The sequence below is a fragment of the Neolamprologus brichardi genome, chromosome 19, assembly GCF_056152115.1.
Source record: "Neolamprologus brichardi isolate AB-2024 chromosome 19, ASM5615211v1, whole genome shotgun sequence".
Lineage (NCBI taxonomy): Eukaryota > Metazoa > Chordata > Actinopteri > Cichliformes > Cichlidae > Neolamprologus > Neolamprologus brichardi.
In genome coordinates, this window is record NC_142122.1 from 2320132 (window position 1) to 2341900 (window position 21769).

At 43.8% G+C, this 21769-nt stretch overlaps 1 protein-coding gene across 1 annotated transcript in view; it reads right to left on the minus strand.

Moving 5' to 3' along the window:
* The window catches only part of LOC102797762 (connector enhancer of kinase suppressor of ras 3-like), a 45562-nt gene extending 24236 nt beyond the window's left edge, over positions 1-21326 (minus strand). Inside the window, exons 1-4 of the mRNA XM_087832881.1 lie at positions 21110-21326; positions 5502-5665; positions 984-1186; positions 12-99 (exon numbers count right to left, since the gene is read on the minus strand). Coding sequence (XP_087689007.1) covers positions 12-99; positions 984-1186; positions 5502-5665; positions 21110-21161 — 507 coding nt within the window. The 5' untranslated portion in view covers positions 21162-21326. The remainder of the gene's footprint in view (positions 1-11; positions 100-983; positions 1187-5501; positions 5666-21109) is intronic.
* Positions 21327-21769: the final 443 nt, after the last annotated feature.

Here is a 21769-nt window from a genome sequence, read left to right on the forward strand (position 1 = left end):
AGCATGCAGACCTGCTGAACTGTGGTGGTGAGCTCCAGGCACAGCTGAATGATCTTGTTCTTGGTGGCTGTGAAGTCACTGATCCCTGTAAGAGGCGTCCTGCGAGCAGACAAAGGAGGAAAGAGAGAACATTGGAAACAAGCGATGGACTGCAGAGATGAGCTCAAGTTTATTGTACTCGCTCAGATTGCTGTTTGGCCACCGACAGGCTTGTTACATGTTTCTCAAGTGTGCAACCTGGTGCCAGCTTATACTTTTCTTTTTCTCACCTCACTCTATCTGAAACATGTGCTTCAAAAACCAGTTTGTAGTCCTTGGACTATGTCGGACTATATTACAAATCTTGAAACAAATAGCACTTATTGGCCAGTAGCACAAAAAAATAAGGATTACTTTATTTGTGTGCCAGAAATACGTCTCTATATATTTTTATTGTTAATAAACAAGAAACTTGATGCAAAATCATTAAACTGCAGTCTGACCAGAAACAGATCTAATACCAAATGTGCAAAGACTTGTTTGCTGAGCTAATGTGCTGTACAAATACATTATTATTAGATCGAGTCAGAGAAGCCTAATGACCTACAAACCTGAACCATAAATTTTCCTTGGCTCTGCTTGCACTTAAGCATCACAACAACCATTTAAACAATGACATCAATGCACCACTTTAGCCGAGCCTGCCATAAAAAGGAGAAGCTTAATTTGAGCCAGCTAACACTTAATCCTGGCAACCTGCTTAATATGCTCGGCTTTTATGGCGTAATGTGTTTTGGAGCGGGTCAACAGGAGCGCACAGGACGCTCTGCCAGCTGGATATAACGTTAAGCTGACATGCAAAAGGTCTTTATAATGCTGAAAACGAACTCTTGTCTGATTATAAACAGACTCGTTTTTTAAATATCAAATTGCATCTTTATTTCAAACTAGTGTGATCGAACGTGACACTTCCGCCTCTCATTAAGGCCGGGACAAAGTGTTACCTGTCGAGCCACGCCAGGAGGCTCTTTGCAGCGCCGATCAGCTCCACCACGGAGGTAAGAAAATCGTTAGGTGGCTTTCGCGAGGCGCTTCCATCGTAGGCGGGGCTTTTCCTGCGGTCGGCCGTGGCCATGTGCAGACTGTTGGTGGCAGCTCTCATCCTCACTACCAGATTCTTCAAGTTATCCGACTCCACTCCGTAGTTCTGAAACAGCAAATTAAACATAACAGAACGGTTTAAGAGCACACTCGTCATCAATCTTTCTACACAGTCTACCTGCGAGGCTTATGGTCCCACCCTGTCAAAACAAGTCGTTTCCTGTCCACTGAAAGGCTGTAATCATTGATTTGACAGATATGCTTTGAGTTCACTTCTCTGTGAATAGGGCTGCCACAAATGATTATTTTGATAGTCGACTAGTCACCAATTATTTTTGCTATTAGTCGACTAATCAGATCATCATCCATTGGACGTAAAACGTACAGCTTATTGCACCAGCAGCATCTGCTCTTATATAACAAACACTTAAAGCTGTAAGCTAATGATAAAGGTATGTGCTAACTAAAAATAAAGACAAGATGATAGTTTATTAAATTTTAATGAAATTTGCAGATTGTTTCGGTGAAGTTTAATAAACTCCTTGCTATCTAAAATATAACAGGACACCGGAGTAAATTCTCGAGCATCTCACACTTCTGATAATCAGCTGTCTGCTTGACGTTTATTCAGCTGTGTAAAAACTATAACTTTAATCTCAGCCAAACCGATTTACTCAGGAACAAATAAAATACTAAAAAAAGCCAAACAATAACATTTTAAAGTTATCTAAATGACTTATATATCATGTTTAACCTGAGCAGCGAAAGACGGCGGTGGGTTTGAAAATGATTTGCCAGGAGTCCGGTGTTCTCACGGCTCTAGTGAGCCTTGCCCCCGGCTAGCTATCGAGCTAGTGGCTAACAGACGTCTCCGAAAACGTCTGAGCGCTTTTGAAAATATGTGGTGTCTTGATAAACTGAGCAGATATTTGAGGTTTACACAGCTACATTCTCGCCTGAAAATATGTTAAACGTTTATTTTGTGACCCAGAAAGAATAATAAGAGTAATATTAAAACTAACCAGCTGCCGCCATTGTTGGAAACTGAGCTGGGCTGCGCTATGAATTCTGGGACAGAGCTTCTTCTTCTTCGGGGTTTAACGGCAGCTGGCATCCTTGTACATGCAGTACTGCCATCTTCTGTTTCAGTCCGTTATTACACTCTTAAATCCTACTACTTATTCCTGCGTCTTTTGTGATCTTACAAAGCTTCAAACGACGCGTCGACTATTAAAATCGTAATCGTGACTAGTCGACTAATCGTGGCAGCCCTATCTGTGAACATCGTGAACAAGACATCACACCATCCAGCTCTAGATTTGTTCTGGGGTGTGAGAGAGGGTGTACTTCCATCACCTGATTCTTATCAAGCGGTGTGAAGTTTTCATTCCTAAGTCTAAGCTGTTTCCTGCATACATTCCTCTTATTTAGAAGAGGAATGTATGCCGGTCTCAAAGATCAGGGAATACACTATAAACCAGCTGTGAAGTGAGCTGCTGCAGGAAACTGGGCAGCAACAGAATTCACCTTTTATCAGAGTCAACAGTGTTTAAACTTTTGCATTCTTGCAGCTGAGAAATTGGAATAATGTGTTTTTTCCATATGTACGCAGTGGAAGGGCAGCCTGGCCCTTGTCCCGGTAAATATCAGCTTACAGGATGTTGCATCGCTGCCAGCAAACGCTGCACTCTGAGTGACATGCCAGGAGCTAAATATGCTTTGCAAGGAGTAACACGGCACGTGTTTGGCAACCAACAAACGAGATCTGCAAGTGGTTAGCGTCTCCTTTTATTCCACCGCCCCTCGCCAACATGGGCTCAAAAACATACATTTGCCCAGTTTTAGTCTCCGGGGACACACTGGAATAATCCGACTAGTCAAACAGTAGCTGAAGGCAGCGTTATTCACGCCACACTCGGCATGAAATGGTTTGTTGAAACATCATTAAGGAAATGCAAACATGATCAAGGAATATGTGAAAAAGAGAGAAAAGTCACTTGGTGGTTTTATTCTCATTCGGTGTAACTTTAGCACCAAGGCGGCGTCAGCTCCTTCCAGATCAAACACCTCTCCTGGCTTTTTCATTAGCAGGCTAATCACACCGTCGCAGCGGCTCTGACTGGCCCGCAGATGTCCGCTGAGCTAAAAACCACGTCTGAGCAAAATCTGCGTTTTCACTCAACCCATTTTTCATCCTCACAACATTTCAAGTCAAATTTACATTCTTGCAGCGTCCTTTTAGACACACCAAGCTAAACAAAAACCAAGATGGCAGATTTTATTTTGAAAGTAAGGCCTTTCTGGGGCTCTTTGAGGTTATTTGCTGACTTTAGGCTCAGACTTGACTATAAAGGACATATCTTTAAGCAATAGCACAAACATTTGCAGCAGCGCTGTGGCCCATGATGAAGCCATGTTCAATGGCTGCAGCTAATGCTCGTGTGATGATAGAAGTGTTGAGTTTCAGCACCGACTCTGCAGAAAGCATCAAGGCTCGTGAGAAGTCAGTAAAATGAATTGACGTGTTCTTTCTTTGTCTCCAGACAGCAGTTTGATCTCGATCTCCTTCGCACGGACGGAGGAGGACGAGTACGAATGCTTCCTAAAGGTTTGCAGCGCTGCACGTTAGCTCATCTTTCATCATGATTTAGGTTTGTAACTATTAACGAGACAAAGATGTGCACACGTGCATAAACATTTAAAAAGCGAGAGCAAAGCCTCGCAGCAAAGGGCCTCTACGTCAACAGGAAGTGTCTGACCTCCCAGTAAATTTAAAAAAAAAAAGGGGAGAAAGTGGGTGAAAGTGTGAGAGTGTGTGGGGGTTTCGGGTGCTGCTGGGCTGCGTTCCTGTGAGTAGCAGTGACCTTGAGTAAAAGCTAATTGAATCGGGGGCCTCACTTCCTCCCATGAGACGAGTGGAAGGTTGAGGCCCGCTTCTTAATAGGGAAACCCCAAACGGACAAAAAACATTATGCTGCAAGGCTTCAATCAAGGGTGAAAGGTTAAGGACAGTGCACCAACTACCAAAGCACAAACTGGGAGCTTGTTTTACCGTAAATCACTTGAGATTCCACTTTGTCAATGCAAAAGATTCCAGGGATGAATCCAAATCTGGGCCTGGTTACTGGGACAGTGCAACACATGGTGCAAATTTTATGATAAATAAATCCAATAAAAAACCCAATGAATACGTGCTGAATGCTTCCATCTGTTCAGTGCGGTGACTACAGGTCGAGCACTGATAGGAGGCAGCAGCTTATCGTGCATCGATGGAAAAACTGTCAAAAACTGTGTCAAAGGGAAGAGATGAACATATTTTGCATATCACTCACAATGAAACTGATAAATAGACAGGTTGGACTTTTGTCATGAGATTAGATACTTCAGCGTCCTTCCTGTAGATTGTGTATATTAATAGCTCAGTTCATGTGACTCTATTGCAATGCAAAGAAGCTAAGGAACGATAATAAGATCCGAGCTAAGCGCACGTACACTTGCTTTATTATGCACGAGAACTCAAATGTGGCTTTTGTGTAACTCCAAATCTATTCTACCCACAATTTTCCATCCCGCCTCATGCAGGAGAAGAAAGATTTAACATTTAAATAGCTTTGAGCAAAAATAACCACGCCACAAATGATTAATGTAACGTGTTTTAAGAGAGCACAGAAATGCTGACACTGATCAAAAACGCGGGGACCACAAGCTTGGACTTTTATGGCACAGGAAGTGATAAAACTCCAAATCGATCCCATCTGCTGGAGAACCTGTTTCTCTTTCAGCTGGAGCGCGGAAAGTTTCATCACTCTTCACTCGCCTGCAGGTCTCAGGCAGACACACTTTAGCTGGAAGCTGTTCTGGGATCTGTGGTGATGGACAGCAGATCAGCGTGACTCAAAGTGAGCAAGAGGAGCCAAACATGGGATTCGGGAGAGATTCAGCCTGGAATTAGGAGTGAAGATGATTGCAGGAGTAAGCACGAAACCAACTTTTCATTTCCTTTGAGACTGATGAACAAACAGCTTAAGTATGTATGTGGTGCACATATAGCGAGAAAGGAGGAGGAGCTTCTTATCTTATCTGTCAAACACATCTAACTGCCACTGCTAGCTACATGTTACCCATTAGCATCAGCTTCTGTTATCTCCCACATCTACAAACTGCCACACAGCTGTGACACCTGTGACCTGCTGAGTGACGCTGCTCTTCTCCAGTGTCCTCAGGCTGCTTCATGTGTCCACACCCTGCTGAGATGTGTGGGAAACGACGAGCTCTTCTGCATCGTTAGTTCCTTTAGCTGCCAGACCAGAAACTACCAGTTTTTAGTGAATGAGAGCGAGGGGGGAGGGTCAGGGACCAGCAGAGCCTTCCTGAGCCTATAAAATCCTCACGTAGATTCAACCAGAAACAGATCTACTGACCAGAGCGCATAGCAGGTCGACAGCCTCCAGCACCAGCTCCTGGTGGCCAATCCTGGCAACGCCGAGCTCTTCCAGGTCCTGATGTGTGATCTTCAGCAGCTGCTCGCCACTGATCTTCTCCCGCTCAAAGTTGCTAACGTACTGCTGCAAGCTGTCATCCAAACCTACAACACACACAAGAAGGAAAAAACAGCGAATGAGGATAATCAAAGTACGTTGATGTCATTCACAAACCTTTTTGTCGCCGTGCAAAACAAAACCACAAAAATCAGGTGATGTCAGGTTTTTTAGCACGTTCCAAGTGTGCGTGTGCAGCGTCCAGATATGGAGCAGGTGGGATGGCTATCTTTGCTAGATAAACAAACCATAAACAGAGTAACGGTTGAGAGCTCTCAGTCTGTTAGACTGGTTAAACAATGGGTGGCTGTATTTGTGTGTATGCATGTTGGGTCTATGTGGGTGTGAGTGTTTGCAATAAGTGCGTCAGCATCATGGGTGTCCCCTTGCTTCTATTCCAAACTAACAAATGACTTGCACTGTGACACCAACTGCTACAGTCACTGAACTTACAAGGATGCAGCTCACACAGCCTCCTCTCACACTGCATATGATTTCAAAGCTGTGCATTATAATAAACAAACGCACAAAACATGCCCTCCCTATGCATGCAATGCACCCCTCAGCCGACCAGAAAGTAAAGTTCAAACAACAGAGGAGAAAATGAGCCTTTGTGTATTTTGTGAGTGTGTGTAGCTGCGGGTGTGGAAGTAAACGCCATTGCCTCTCGCCATCAAAGAGCGTACACAGAGGCGGCAGCTGCAGCTACATGGCCCTGCGCCCCGATTCCCTCTGAAAGACCCGTCAGCTGCGAGACTCTCCCACTCTTTCAGACCTCAGCACATGCACGAAGCACAACTGACATTACTTAGCGCGGCGCATGATTAGGTGATATATTTTAAGTGGGGCATCAGAGTTCAAAAGCAACTTGACAATTTTAGCCTGGCCACGTGCAACGTCTGCAGATGGGTCCTTATCAAACATGGAGGTATGAGCGAAGCCCTGTGGGTTTATTCTGTGGCTGCTTTTGTCTTTAAATGGCACCTCATATGTTTATGTCCCTGTGGGGCTCAGTTTGTGCACCTGTTGCAGAGAGTTTGCATAAAGCAAAGACAAAGGTGTGCATGTGACAGTTGCTCCTGACCAAACAATACTGAATTGCATGCAAATACTTGCATTAAAACGCATTAAAGCATGAATACAAGCACAACAGTTTAAAAAAAAGCCATAAAACATATTTTGGGAGTTATGGACTCAGACTGAAATTAAACCATTTTGGTGTTGTGGGAAGGGCTCAGTTTAAAAAGTTCCATCCACCAATCAGACGACTGTCGTCAGGTGACTCAGCGAGCTCTGCAGCCGCAGAGTTCCCATGAGGTAAATACTCAGAATCTTTGAGTGTCAGGAGACCTCAGGACATTTTTACCATCACTTCTCATCATGTTTTTTTAAAGTTATGCAAACTCTTTAACACCTGTTGCATGTTTCATGGTAGCGTTCGACTTTAGAGCGAATCTTTCTGTTCACATGCCTATAAAAAAGCACCTTTCAGACGTTTAAAACCTCATTATGGCATCAAAGTTCACCCTGACAGCAATTTTAATCCTTCAGAAAATATAATCTACGTGTGAGAGTCATCTCCACTGAATCACAGAGAAAATCCATCACGACTCGTTAACCATTAGCCTCCATACAAGTCAGGTCCAGTTAGGCTCATTGCATTTTTCTCATTCCTCGGCATGCTAATCTTAGGCAAGACTTCAGAGAATTTTTAGGCTTAACCCTCGACTGGCCGGTGTTCTGCGAGGGAATCCACTTCGCATTGTAGGCAAGGGGCAGAGCACTGGCCTGAGCCCACACTGACATGAACACAAGCCAAGCACAAACACAGGGCCAGTCACTTAATGCGATTAGATGGTAACAAAGACGCGGGTCTGGACGGGGCAAAGTCTCCCTTTCCTGCTGTGTTAAAAAGGCATTTCCTGTGGAATGGTGCCACCGTCCTTCCACCAACAAGGGAAAGTTGTGGTTTAGGCTACAAAAAGAGTTGAAGGGGCTCCAATTGCAGGATCTTAACTGTTAGAAAAACAGAGTAGATATCAGAAAACACTCTGGAATTAACTGATTGGACTAACTGATGAGGGGCTATCCTCTCCTTTAGCTTGTTTTCACTTTCCTTCTTTGGCAAGAATTTTCCTAGAAGCTGTAGGCATCAGGAAAATCCCTCAGTGATGTTCTGGCTTAGGTTTAAAATGTTTTTATTTGTGCCAAATACAGAAAGGGGACATTTTCTCCCTCTGACACTTAAAAAAAGCCTCCTAACAGTGAGGCTTATAAAACATTTATTGTGCCTCAATCAATGGCTGTTAGGGCGTGTGTATGTGTGTGCGAGACTATCAATTTTCATTAAAGGGCAGAGAAACCAGTAAAAGAGATAGAGTGTCACGTTATTGTGAATTGAGTAAAGGGGGAAGCAGAGGGGAGGAGTGTGTGAATGCTTTTGAAAAGCCTGCACAGGATGAAATGCTGTGGAGGTTTATGGCCTCTGAGAACCGCTTGGCAAATGTCCTCAAACCAGAGCGAGTGCATGTAAACCGGGAAGCAAAGCACCAAAACACCAGACAATCACTTACCTCCTATTTACATCATCAAAAAGTCTAAATTACTGTGTGCATTTTGACAGCTGGTTCGTGCTTCATCATTCTTTAGCTCAAAGTTGTCCAGTGTAGAGCTGCCACGATTAGTCGACTAGTCACGATTACGTCGACTATTAAAATCGTCGAAGACTAATTTAATGGTCGACGCGTCGTTTGAAGCTTTGTAATATCCCAAAAGACGCAGGAATAAGTAGTAGGATTTAAGAGTGTAATAACGGACTGAAACAGAAGATGGCAGCACTGCATGTACAAGGATGCCAGCTGCCGTTAAACCCCGAAGAAGAAGAAGCTGTGTCCCAAAATTCATAGCGCGGCCCAGCTCAGTTTCCAACAATGGCGGCAGCTAGTTAGTTTTAATATTACTCTTATTATTCTTTCTGGGTCACAAAATAAACGTTTAACATATTTTCAGGCGAGAATGTAGCTGTGTAAACCTCAAATATCTGCTCAGTTTATCAAGACACCACATATTTTCAAAAGCGCTCCGACGTTTTCGGAGACGTCTGTTACCCACTAGCTCGATAGCTAGCCGGGGGCTAGGCTCACTAGAGCCGTGAGAACACCGGACTCCCGGCAAATCGTTTTCAAACCCACCGCCGTCTTTCGCTACTCAGGTTAAACATGATATATAAGTCACTTAGATAACTTAAAAATGTTATTGTTTGGCTTTTTTTTAGTATTTTATTTGTTCCTGAGTAAATCGGTTTGGCTGAGATTAAAGTTATAGTTTTTACACAGCTGAATAAACGTCAAGCAGACAGCTGATTATCAGAAGTGTGAGTGCGAGAATTTACTCCGGTGTCCTGTTATATTTTAGATGCCAAGGAGTTTATTAAACTTCACCGAAACAATCTGCAAATTTCATTTAAATTTAATAAACTATCATCTTGTCTTTATTTTTAGTTAGCACATACCTGAAACACTTAAAGCTGTAAGCTAATGATAGTTATATAAGAGCAGATGCTGCTGGTGCAATAAGCTGTACGTTTTATGTCCAATGGATGATGATCTGATTAGTCGACTAATCGCAAAAATAATTGGTGACTAGTCGACTATCAAAATAATCGTTTGTGGCAGCTTAGTCCAGTGTGAGATGTGACAATCTGCTGTTTTCCACTTCATATCAGTGTAAATGCATTTTGCAGGCTAACTTAGCATTCTGAATACTTTAGCTTAAACTGTGAAATAATAAATCTCACTTTTCTAAAAGTAAACAGAGTTTGCTTGTCAAAGTTCTCACATTTCAAAATCTGAACCAAAATCTTGCAGCACTAAGAACTCCTTCATCCTGAGTCTGCAAATAAGTGCTTCATTCCCAGCCCACAGAGGCTCAATCATCCAGGTACTGAAATCCGAAAAAGTTGATTATGTTCATCCGGGAACAATCAGAGAGAAGGTGTGAGAGTACCAGAGTCACAAAGAGTTTAAAAAGGAAGAATGGAGAAGACAGACTGTAATCACTGACAGTGCAGAAGATGACGGACAAATGCCAGGGTTAGAGGTTAGAGGTTAGGGGATCTGGCTGTGCCTAATGTGGCACCTGCTGTTCAATGTGGGGTCTCACCACCACACACTGTTTCAGTAAACAGTGATTATGTGCAAAACAGGTTAGCAGCAAAGGTTTAGCAGTACAATGGATAAACTTTCAGGACAAGAGCTGGACAACATAAATGGAACTAGACCCGCCTAGTGGCCTTTAAGCTCTGCAGCCTACTTAAAGCCTGTGTAAGCACACAGTTTTGGCAATATAAACAGAGCACATCCTTTTGCAAAAGGTTCGTTTATTCTTATCCTAATCTCAACAATTGACTGTTTTTTTGTCTAAAGCACATAAGAGCCCAGGACTGTATTTGTGATGAACAACATTAAACAACAGCAAAGAGGATTTCTGAAACAAGTTCACATCTTCGTCCCAAGGAAAGAAAACTGATCAGTTCAGATCCATAATGCTCTTCAGTGCAGCTTTTGGTTGCCAACTTTTCGTTCTCAGGGGTTTGATTACATTAGTAAAAGAGCACACAGTCTTTCTCCCCCAACAGAAAGAAACAAACAATCTCCCTCCCCCATCTTTCAACCCCTCCCTGTGCTCCCAGTGGGAGCACTTGCCACCATGTAACAGACACACACACACATAAACCAGTATCCCCACAGGGGTGGCCACTGGGAAAGCTACTGGGTGTAGAATAGCTAAGCCACTGTAACTCCGCTGTCTTTATTTGTCAGCCGGGCCTCTGAACCTGTGGGGAACGGTCAGGAATTTGATTCATTGTTCTCTGCTGAGCGGCTCCATTGTGGGAACTCGCAGCGCTTTGGCACAATGGTCTCTGGCTGGACCAGGCCGTGCAGTAATTAAAAAGAAAGAAAAAGCTCCTCTCGACGGCTAAGCTATCCTGTAATGCATGACTTCACAGGACAACAACAAAGCCTGTACACACACTGGGAGCTGGGAAGTTACACAACGATGATCTCCGTCTCTATTGCGCCTGTTGTCTCTTCTTCTGCAGACAGTACAAAATGTTAATATTAATATAAATAATAATATTAATCTGAATATATATTAGACGCACAGTTTCCTTCAGGGCTAAAACCTCACAGGCTAATTCATTCCTGGCATTTCCTATCTGCTGAGCTACGACCCGGTATCATCCATGCTTTAATCTTATCATCGCTTCCTCCAGCTAACAGAGTGTTTCACTTTATGTATCCTAATCTTAAAGACAGACAACTACAAACTGGCAGCTACATGTCCCAAGTGTGCTTCGTAAGGGGGCTAAGCAGCTGAGGCTGGCCCCTCCACAGAAGACAAAAGCAGCCCTGTCTCTTAACGGGTGATGGACGATGACTGATGAGAGCTGAAGGGTCAGAGTTCAGGGGGCTGTCGTGGCTGAAGCACATTCAGCGAGTAAGAGTGCCAGCCCCAGCCCCCTCAGTTAATCCTCACCTCTAGCACAGCAGACCGAGTCACGTGACTGCTACCTTTTTAGATTTCTAAGGTTGAATGAGCTGGAAGGGAAGGAGGATGTTGGGCAGCTCAGTTAATATCGACTAAGATCTGGAGGTGATGGAGGTCTGGGGGGAGGAGAAGAAGAGGTTAGGAGAGGTATTTTTGGTCGGGCTGTTATGTGATGACTTCTGGTCACAATGACATCAGAAGACGGAAGAGAACAAGAAACAGGGCAAAGAGATAAGCACGCTGCTGCGGGCGTATGAGTACGAGCGTCTTTGTGAACCTGCAGCAACAAAAACACTTGTTGCCTAATTTAGAGGCGTGGGATACGACTCTGAAACTGGCTGGGTCCGAGTTTAAACCTAAAAATTCCTTCCTTGTATACAGTTACTCAACGCCACACGTGGAACCTCTAACAGCTGCATACAGTCGGCCTATATGCAGGTAATATTAGGGCTTCTTGGGCAGTTTGAGTGAGCTACACCTGCACCTGCGCTGAATATCAGTTTTGGGTTTAGATTAGATTAGACATCTTAGATCTGAAGCTTTGAGAGGTGACGGGGACTATCCGGTTAATCCCGATTATTCCGATTAAGCTCAGGCAATTGGATGAATAGACTGGCTATCTGTGAATGGCCAGGTTCATTATCTGTTGGTGATTTACTTTGCAATATTTAAGTGATTAAGAAAGTGATTAAGCAGTCACTGATTGGTGGATTATTATGAACATGTAGGACAGGCAGCAACATGGAAGTCTCCTTTCTTGTGTTCAACAACTTTCTGAGTCAATAAGTTATCCTGTATTATTGCAGAGTGTGTTTCAGCTGTATTACAGTGTTTTAATTTTCAGTGCATGCAAGACATCTTTAATCGTGCTCGTGTCAGAAAAGTTAGCTAATCAAATGTTTGCTAGATGCACTTTTGCAGTTGTTCGTAAGTCACGAGACTTTCTAGGAAGATCAAATTCATGTTCAGGAATCATTTTATGTGACCTTTTTATTGATTAATGAACAAAACGCTGGTTCTAGAGCTCATTTTCTTATCCTGCAGAAGTAACGAGCTGCACACTGAACTGCTCACAGGTTTAGAATGAGGACACCGGACTGTGTCAGTCCAGATATTTTAAATTCATCATGCAACACATGAGACAGAATGTAGTAGATGATAAATCAGGAAAGAGTTTTCTATCATTTTAATAAGGCTCAGGTCTGTGTGCGTGGAAAGGACGTCGTGTGTTTCATTTTTTTGTCGTTGCAATAATCTCATAAATGTTTTCTTGCTTTGTAAGAAACGATCCGACTGTAACTCCACCGTACATGGAAAACGTGTTCATATCCGTCTGCCTATCCTCGTGCTGGGATCCGTTTTGGCCCAGTCTGCTGTTTGTTTGCTGGGTTTGCAACAAAAACCATTTGGAGCAACAAAATCTGCGTCTTGTTCCCGTAAGTAATGAGCTACGTGTGTTTCTGTCCTGGGTGATTTCTTTTGGAGCTATTGTGGCACTATGTTAAAGACAGAGACATGAAAATAGTAGCCCCCCATTTTATTTTATGCTCAGAGACACTTTCTTTTAGTAAGGCCACTGTAATGTCAGTTTTACTGTTGTATAAGTTCCACCAGCAGAGGGCGCTCAGTCCTGTACGCATCGGTAGCTGACGCTACACTAGAAGAAGTAGTGTCAGTGGTGAAGAGGCAGCGTACGGCCTGCGTGCCAAAAGAACTGATTAATCAGACATTTTTCTGTCTTTACAGGTAAGCTGGGTGGTTGATAATGTAAAACAGAGGTTCTAAACGTGACAGACAGCAGTGGCGATTAATGATAAATGTCTTGTTTGTGGTGAATGTTAAGCTAAAGAGCTAATTTCCAAGTTGGTCCAGTTGTTAGCCTGTGCCGATCCAAGTGTTAGACTGTACCGAAACTCTGTGAGCTCGGTGCAGGTATTTTTGGGTTAAAGTCGCAATATATATGTTTTGCACAATAAAAGAAAATGTGAATTGCTTTATGTTTAGTTCATGAAGAGTGAATGCTATAAAAATATGTTAAGAAAAACATTTATTTGAAAGAGATTAGTTTGATAAATACAGTTAAGAAGACAGGTTCATAAATAGATTAAAACAGAAGTAAAAACAAGATAAAACTGTAATGAGAGTTCACTATGTTATTCATGCGTATAGTAAAATGTATTTTTGTGATTTAAGCAGTTTATAAGAGTGGTGCATGTGAATATGAAACTGTATAAGCTACTTGTATAAAGTAATGCCAGCTACACTAGAGGAAGTAGTGTCAGTGGTGAAGAGGCAGCGTACGGTCCGCGTGCCGAAAGAACTGATTAATCAGACATTTTTCTGTCTTTACAGTTTTCTGTAAAAATAAATATGTTGCACGGGAGATGAGTTGGCCCATCATTTCAGCAGTGTAACACTATGCTAATGAACAAGGGTACAAAATCAATCAATAAACATGGGTGCATGGCAGAGGGTTCATCAGGCTTAGAAAAGCAGATACAAACTGCTTGTCTCTTGAGAAAAAGATACGAGGCACCACGAGGTAATAGTTTACGCAGGTAAGCGAAGGAGTTGGAGCAATAACATGGCCGCCTGGCCATGCTGCAGCTCGTTACCGCAGGATAAACACGTTCTAAAGAAAGCAGCAAAGACCTCAGAAATGTCTCAAGCCGCCCCCACCTCTCTCCTGTTCCTGCCTCTCCACCCACCACAATATTTTGTCTTCCTGGCCCCACCAAGGCTCATATTGTTGTGCTTAACCTGTTGACGAACATCAAAACATAGTCACAACACAATTGCTGATTTTATCATTTAAGAGCAGAGTGTTGTAGTTTTGATCGCAGTAGGTGATCAATCAGAAACGAGGACGCTCCCTCCGTGAAGCGCTGTTTTCGTGTCAACGCGACTTCAAAAGCGCTCACTTTGTTACAACCTAAGCATCACTGTCCCAAGAAAAAATCTATAATTAAAGACTGTTGTGTTCTGCAAAGAGACAGTGATGGAGAGAAAGATGTCAGAGACAGAAGCTGAAAATGAACACTTTTAAAACACTGCATCCACAGCAGGCCTGAAACACGGCTTCAAAGCCAAATCCTCTAAGACACACAGGCAAAAAACAGTGTTTTCCCATTACATGTACGGTGTATGGCCAGGGTGGCCCTCCATGCTGATTACAGACCAATTCACCAGCACCATAATAGCTGCCTATGGAAACCACAATAAAGATGAGCCATGTTTGGGGGAGGAAATGAGTCCCACTGATTTGGTTTGCCATGGGAATACTGTGCTAGACGTCCTCCTGACGCTGCATGTGGGCATGTTTTCTAGCAGAGACAAATTTAACTTTGCATCCATTGTGCTGTTCTGTTGCATGACAATGCTTTCTGAAACAGACAGACGGACAGAAAGAGGCCTTTAATTAAGCTAAAGATATCTTCATATTGCTCCAGTGGCTCATGTGGTTGAATGTAGTCCAATCCTAATTTGGATCGACGAAGGCATCCTTGGATAAGAACCTGCTGATTGACATAAATCTATCACAGGGCGAATTTGTTACAGAGCGAGGCTGGAAGAGCAGTAAAAAGATCGACTTTGCTGCAAAGCCGAGCCGAGCTGAGCGTTTACTCGATCTAAGCCGACAGGAGGTCCACAACCCTCCACAACACAGCGTTTTACTGCGGCAGTGCAAAGAGCTGCTGGTGGTGGTCAGCCACAACGGCCGTCAACCAGACTGGCCGAGGCTGTAAATAAAGTTAAGGTTACTATAGTGACAGGGGAAGGGGTTTTCAGGGTGGGAGAAACCTGGCTCATGGCCAGGTCAGGGGAAGAGGACACGAAAACACCGAGAGCATCGTTTGTCTGTCAAACAGAAGTCCGGCACACAATTTAAATAGAAACAGAAACATAAGCATGACTAGAAGCGATCGGCTTTCCCATGAATCAATTAAGAATAAAGGATTAATCGTGACTAATATTCTCTTCATGACAGAAAGGAGAACTTCAACAAATTATGCAACGCGAGACATCACTAGGCAGCCTACAGGCAGTGGGCAGCTGATCCTGTTCTCCCTGCTGCAAGGGGTGAGGGAGGGTGAGTCATCTTCAATGAAAAGATAGCACTGAATGACAGTGTGTCACCCACAGGCCAGGACAGGGCCCCCGTGACGCACGAACACACAGCATGTGATCTGTGCTGTCCCTACATTCTGTTTTCTTGCTGTATGAAATAAATGATAGCTCACACACACACACACACACACACACACACACACACACACACACTTTACCGGTGAGCTTTGTTTCTAGTCTTGCCAGCACCTGCCGTGTTGTCCCTACAAATAATAAATGTGCTGTTGACTGGAAACAGCTGGAGTAGGTTGTCATATACAAACAGAGAGGAAGGTCACGTGACAGAGTTTTCCCAGGTAGGCTGCACCGCTGGAAACAAAAGGGAGGATCAACAGAATCTCCTCTGATTGTTTCTTCGGGTCCACAAATCTCTCAAAGAGGAGCCGCCACTCCCTCTCCAAACAGTCGAACCAACATTTGCTCTCAAATCTTTTGTACAACGCTCCGAGTTTGTGTCTCAGACAAAAAATGGTTAGTTCAGTATGTGGACTGGACACAAGAGGATGAGTTAGAAGTATGATGACAAAAATAGTTGTTTTTTTCCACATTCTGGGATGGGGAAGCCCGGGAAAATGTGCAGCGTCAAGTGAAACTAAAGCTGGTGCAACACGTATGACTTCACTAGGATGTGTTTGTGGAATGTTTTGAAGACTCCTGAGGCGACTTTCAGCCATGATAAAACAAAAATGGAGGCTTGTCACCTGATTATGAGCTTTTCTTAATAGAACAATAGAAATCTGACCTGGAAATTACGTAACAAACACAAAGACTTTAGGTGTTTTTCGAGGAACCTTTTATTCATCCACCCATTCAGAGCCCACGAAGCCACGCAGACAGTGGGGCTCATTATGCTTTAAAAACACAGACTGGCCCATTAATGCTGCCTCATCTATCGCCGCTCTCTTGCGTAACCAGTGAATGAGAGCTGACAAGTTCAAAAAACCATCACAGGCGAGTGAAAACACAAACACGAGCACGGAGACCTAAAAAATGTGCGCGGTGATACTAGCACGTCTGTTGTGCATATATAAACAACAGTGGATTAGAAAAAAGATAGTAAGCAAATTAAAGCTTAGTCACAAGAATGTATTTCCCACAGGAATGACATTTTATCCTGTGGGAACAGCGAGACAGGAATTCAGCCTCCACGGAGGACTAGTCTGAACATGCACTGATCTGGCGCTCGCCCAAGTGCCCGGCTAAACCCCAAAGTAGGCGACAGTTCATAAAACTACAGATCACTTTATAATCATAATGACATTACACTCCATTAGAGTGTAAGCAGGTGGCAGGATGAGAGAGCTTTGTGTGTATTTGGTCAGCGAGGGGCACCGACCTGACAGGCTGTGGCATTTTTAAATCCGTTAAAAGCAACTGGTGGCCCCAAACGCAACAAAGGACATGTGTGACCTGTTTGGACTGCTCATTCACAGAGCCGCTGGTTTGGTTTAGCAGGAGCACTTACATTCCTCTCATGTTCGGAGTTTATTTGAGCATAAATGCATTAGCGGTGCTTTGATAACAATATCAAGCCAGGCACACACTTCCTTTCCCCTCCTGTACCAGCGCACGCAGGTCCGGTAGCATTCACAGACATCACCGGGAACAATCGTGACACATACCAGCGAGTGCACGGGAGCGTTTGACATCCCTGCACGAGAGGTCGGTCAACATGTGACTCGTAAATACACACTCGGCTGCGTCACCTCAGGTTGGTGCTTTCAGTCCCGTGACTTAAGCATGGCGCTTCACAGGCCAATGCTCTTAGGGCAGACTGAGGCCAAACGGCTTGCAGGTCCGACTAAGCTGAGCTCATCAGGGAGATTTGCAATGCACATTTTAGATTTGAATGAAAAGCAGACTGGTGTAGCTTCGGGTTAGCTTGGACGTGGGGTTAAACTCGGGCTCCTATCTGCTGACATTGTGGGAATTAGTTTAATGTGCTCTACATGCAAATGCAAACTGATATCAGTGCGCTGATAACAATCGTTTGACCTATAAAGCGCCATACGCAAGAAAGTATACTGTGTAATGTGCCGGCTGCTGGTGAAGCTGCGGAGGAAAGTCATTTTTAAGGTTTTATTTATGCAGCTGCCTTTTACTCAAATCAGAGTGTGAAAACCCCGACGCTGACTGTGCCCCCCCCCATGTTGGAGCGCCTGATGCTGTCAGGCTGGGATGCATGTGACAAAAAGGCCACAGAGGCCGTGACAGCAACAAAACCACAGCAGTGCCTTTGAGTAACCTCTCCCCAGGGGGAATCCTCTTACAGCACTTCCCCTAAACTCTTTTCTAAAGAAACATTGTTATGCGCGCATCACTGGAACTCAACAGGTTAAACATAAAGATGCAGAAAGTGTTAAAAAACAAAGGCTGGACTTTACGGGAATTAAATACATCATCCCATCCTGTTACTTCCTTTCCTGACTGAGGTCGTCAGACGGAGCAGACAGATTTCTGCAGCTTACAGAATATGTTTGGATTAATCTGACACTTGTTCTCCTCATGCATATACACACAGTTGCTAAAAATGGATTAATGATGCTTGTGGCGGCTATCCAAACATAGACTCTACTTTCCTGATAGAGCCGGCACTAAAACAGGGGTAAAGGATGCCTTAATAAGGGTGAGGTGTCTGGACAATGTCTGTTCTTGCTCCCATTTAGGAACTCTGTTTCAGCCAGATAAGGATCAATCATCATTGCCCTCACCTTCCTGTCCTCTCCAGAGATAAGGTTGCTGAAATCACCCGTCAGTGAAGTTACTCAACAATCCTTTTGTTTTTCCCAGGTTCGAATTTGGCGAAAGACAAAAGCACGTTTGTCACCTTTCTGACAAGATAACCGCCATCTCAGCCCTTTGGTGGGAGACAGAACCGTGCTTGTCATTAAGGACGTGTTGATCTGATATTTGGATAAGATATCCAAGTATTAGGTTGGTGGTGTTTCGCTGCAGCTACACCCACTCTGGTCAAAGTGAGCGGACGCACCTGAAAAGCTGCCACAGCGACGATGCTTTCACTGTCTTGGTCTCGCTTTGTTTGTGTTCGGTTCTTGCTGGACTTGATTTCACTTCAGCCGTCTCCTGTCTGCTCCAATCCACGCTCGATAAGTGTGTGAGGAGCAGGTAAAGGATGCGCACTCAGACTGAGAGGATGTAACGGACAAACCAGCGCGAACGCAATTAACAGAAACCTAATGACGCTCACGCTGAGCTGAAATGAGGCTAATGAAATTTAGGTGAATGAAGTTAAGGAAGCTGAGCTGAGTCTCGGTCTGTTCCACACAGTGAGGATTTACATCTTACTAATTTAACCTGGTTATCAGAGTTTTGGGTTCTGGATCGGATTGGAAGTGGGAAAAAAATCGGATGAACACACACTTGCTGCTACTCTTCTAGCTACTACTGAGTAGTTGAGCAAAGCTTGGTGAAAATAAGTCCATCACTGAAGTTTACGTGTCCAACCTGCTTTACAGACACAGAGCTTTGAAATTTGATAAGCCAGGATACATTTATGGAAAACGCTGCAGGACATTTAGGCTGTTCTGCAAAAGCAAAAAGCCGCACAGTAAGATTGTATTTACAGATGCACTGATTCCTCCCAGCAGCTGCAAGGTGGAAAAGAAAAATCGGTATTACATCCTATTCAGGTGTTTGTATTTATTGAATGCCACCTTCACTCAAACACTGCTGTTGTGTATCCAAGACTATATTTGGAAAATGACTAGCAGCATATCTAAGCCTTATTTCAAAAGCATCACAATGAGCTAAAAATGCATTTACTGAAAACATGGCGTGTTCTCAGGAAAGTGCGGTCAGTTCCCCGGGGGACGTAATCCCACACATGACATATGGCATACCAGTCACAGAGCACTGCAGGTCCAGCTGGGAGATCTTGTGGTGAAGCAAATGTGCTTCAGGACATTTCCAGTCTAAACACATAGAAAACAACAACAGCAATGTTTGAATTGAAAGGGATCAACAGTGACAATAAACATCCACCAGCGACCACTTGATCCGCTGCAACAATGGAGGTGTTTAACAACAGCTTCAATACACAAGAGCAGCCCCTGTCCAGCCCGGGGAAACAGCCCGAGGCGAACGGGAGCAAAGGTCTGCACAGAGTGCTTCCTGAGACTTTCGTTTGGCTTCTGTCGCCAAACAGCAACTCTGCAAACAGCCGTGTTCGGTGTTGGTGCGAATGGTCAACAAGCGTGCGCTTTCCTTCAGTTCAACGCCGTTTGGCTTTGGTATGAAAAGATTGCACAAGGTTTCCTTCAGTCAAACAACACAAGCGGTTACGTGCTGTGTTATGGCTGTGGACGGTGCAGCGGTCACTGAGGACAGAAAGAGGCCTTTTCTTCTCTGTGAAAACTGGTGGTAGCTTTTGGCCCTCCTTTAAAAAGCCTCTTTGCTTTTCTTTAACAAAGAAAATGTTGGCGCATGAGCACAGCCGACCCAGGAAGAGGTTTAAATGACCAAAGGAAGAAGTGCAATATCACAGCGCTTCATTTTTTTGCAGCTCTGACTGCTTAAATGCAGATCCACCTGCTTGCAAAGTTATTGTGATGAAAGTGAATGTGATTCAGCAAAGCCAGAGCAGTGACGCTGGAAGCCTCTCATGTATAAAAACAAAACTTCATCAACTGTTGTTCATGCACCAGCTTCAGCAGGGAGCACTTCCCTGAGCGTGTCAGTGCATTTCAGTCAGTTCTTCTTCTGATGTGTTTGCAGGAGTCTGCAAATCCAGTAGTTGGGACCTACAGAGACAACTGCTGAGTCAGATTTTCAGGTCACTGACAGTAGTGGGGCCCATATACACAACTAATCCTCCATCCACAAACGCCCGTCAGGCTCTTTTCACAGCACACATGGAAACTAACCCCTCACAATCCCTTTAACCCCCAACTATCGATGCGCACTAGCAGGCACGCCTCATTCAGCAGTTAATACACCACCGTCTACTAACTGTTACACTTCCATAAAAATACAGAAGTTAGCTTAAACTTACAAATCAGTACATGAAAAAAGTTTCCAAATGTCCTTCAGAACAAAGACAGACGCTTTGATCCCATCACGGAGAGCCTGCGCTTCTTTTTCCTGGCTGATGACCACAGACTTCAGTTTCTGAGTTTGGCATCTCTGCAGCTACTCCATCCACGACGTAGCTTCTTGCGCCGCACGCCATGCATACCTATGCTGTGACTAAAGTCCGGTTCAGAGAATATTTATGCCACTAGCATACCTCTCATTCCTCTCAGAAAATTAAATTAAAATCAGTGCAAACTTACAGACAAATTATTCGGGCTTTCTTTAGAGATTTTAAAGCTCTAAAAGTCCAGAGTACAGTGAATGTTACACATCAATATCACTTTATTTAAATAAAGAAAAAAGCAGCAGCAAATATAATGAGAGACACTTGGATCCTGTTTGTTTAGGACACCAAACTTAGGACAGTCAGTGTATTTAAGAGCCAATCAAATACATTTCCTTTGTCAGCACAGTGGCAACATAAATCTCATTATCAAGTGTTATCAGTAGTGAGAGTGGCATGTCAGGGGACTGCTTACACAGCCAAGTGTCATTTCTTTGTCCTTCTTGTGTAAGTGAGAGTCAAAGAAACGTAGTCCCATTGTTATGCGCCTCAGTGAAGGTATGCTGTCACGCAGTTTCTACGAAACTAAGAGCAGATAACCGAGGAGCGACTCTGCGCTGGGGCACGGAAGCCTTTGAACAGCTTCTCTTTTAATGAAGTCAATGAGATTTGTTTTTTTTTAGACGAAAATCTAATTTTTTCAAAGTGGCTCACTTACCTCTCATCCAGTCGACAACTTGCTTTGGCGTCCACTTGGTTATCGGCTCCATGGTGTGTTCAGAATAAAATCAGAGAGAGAGAAATGAGCCGAAATGTGGCGGCGCTGATGAAGAACTCGGAGAACTGTTTTCTGTCACATTCTTCGCTCCAGCTTCGCTCTCAGCGTCTGTTTGTGTTCACCAAATGAACAACTGTGCGCACACTCGACCGGGAGGCTGGACTGAAATCCCCCTCAGGTCCTCACCGCTCGGGTTGGGATTAATGCTGCATTCACGTACTGCCGGGAATACTCGGAAAAATCACAATTATTCCTTAAATGCCCAGTGAGTGATTAATAAAACACTGATACACTTAACAAATATCACAGTTTATATTTTCACACAGTGCAGATGCCTTCATAATAGTGCTTACGTATCAAAAACTAATACCGAGATATTAATTTTGTTACCATTACATCATGTTTTTCTTTCTTTCTTGTAATAAACCAATTTTACAATTTTCTAACCAAAAACCACCAGAACGCCCGAGAGGTGATATGAATTTACGGAGCGTACCTGAACGCACCGTATGATGTAGGTAGTTTCCGTGTGTTCGCCGCCCTCATTTGAAAGTGGAGGCGTGTATATGAAACAGTGCTGACCGGTTTGTGTTGTGTTGC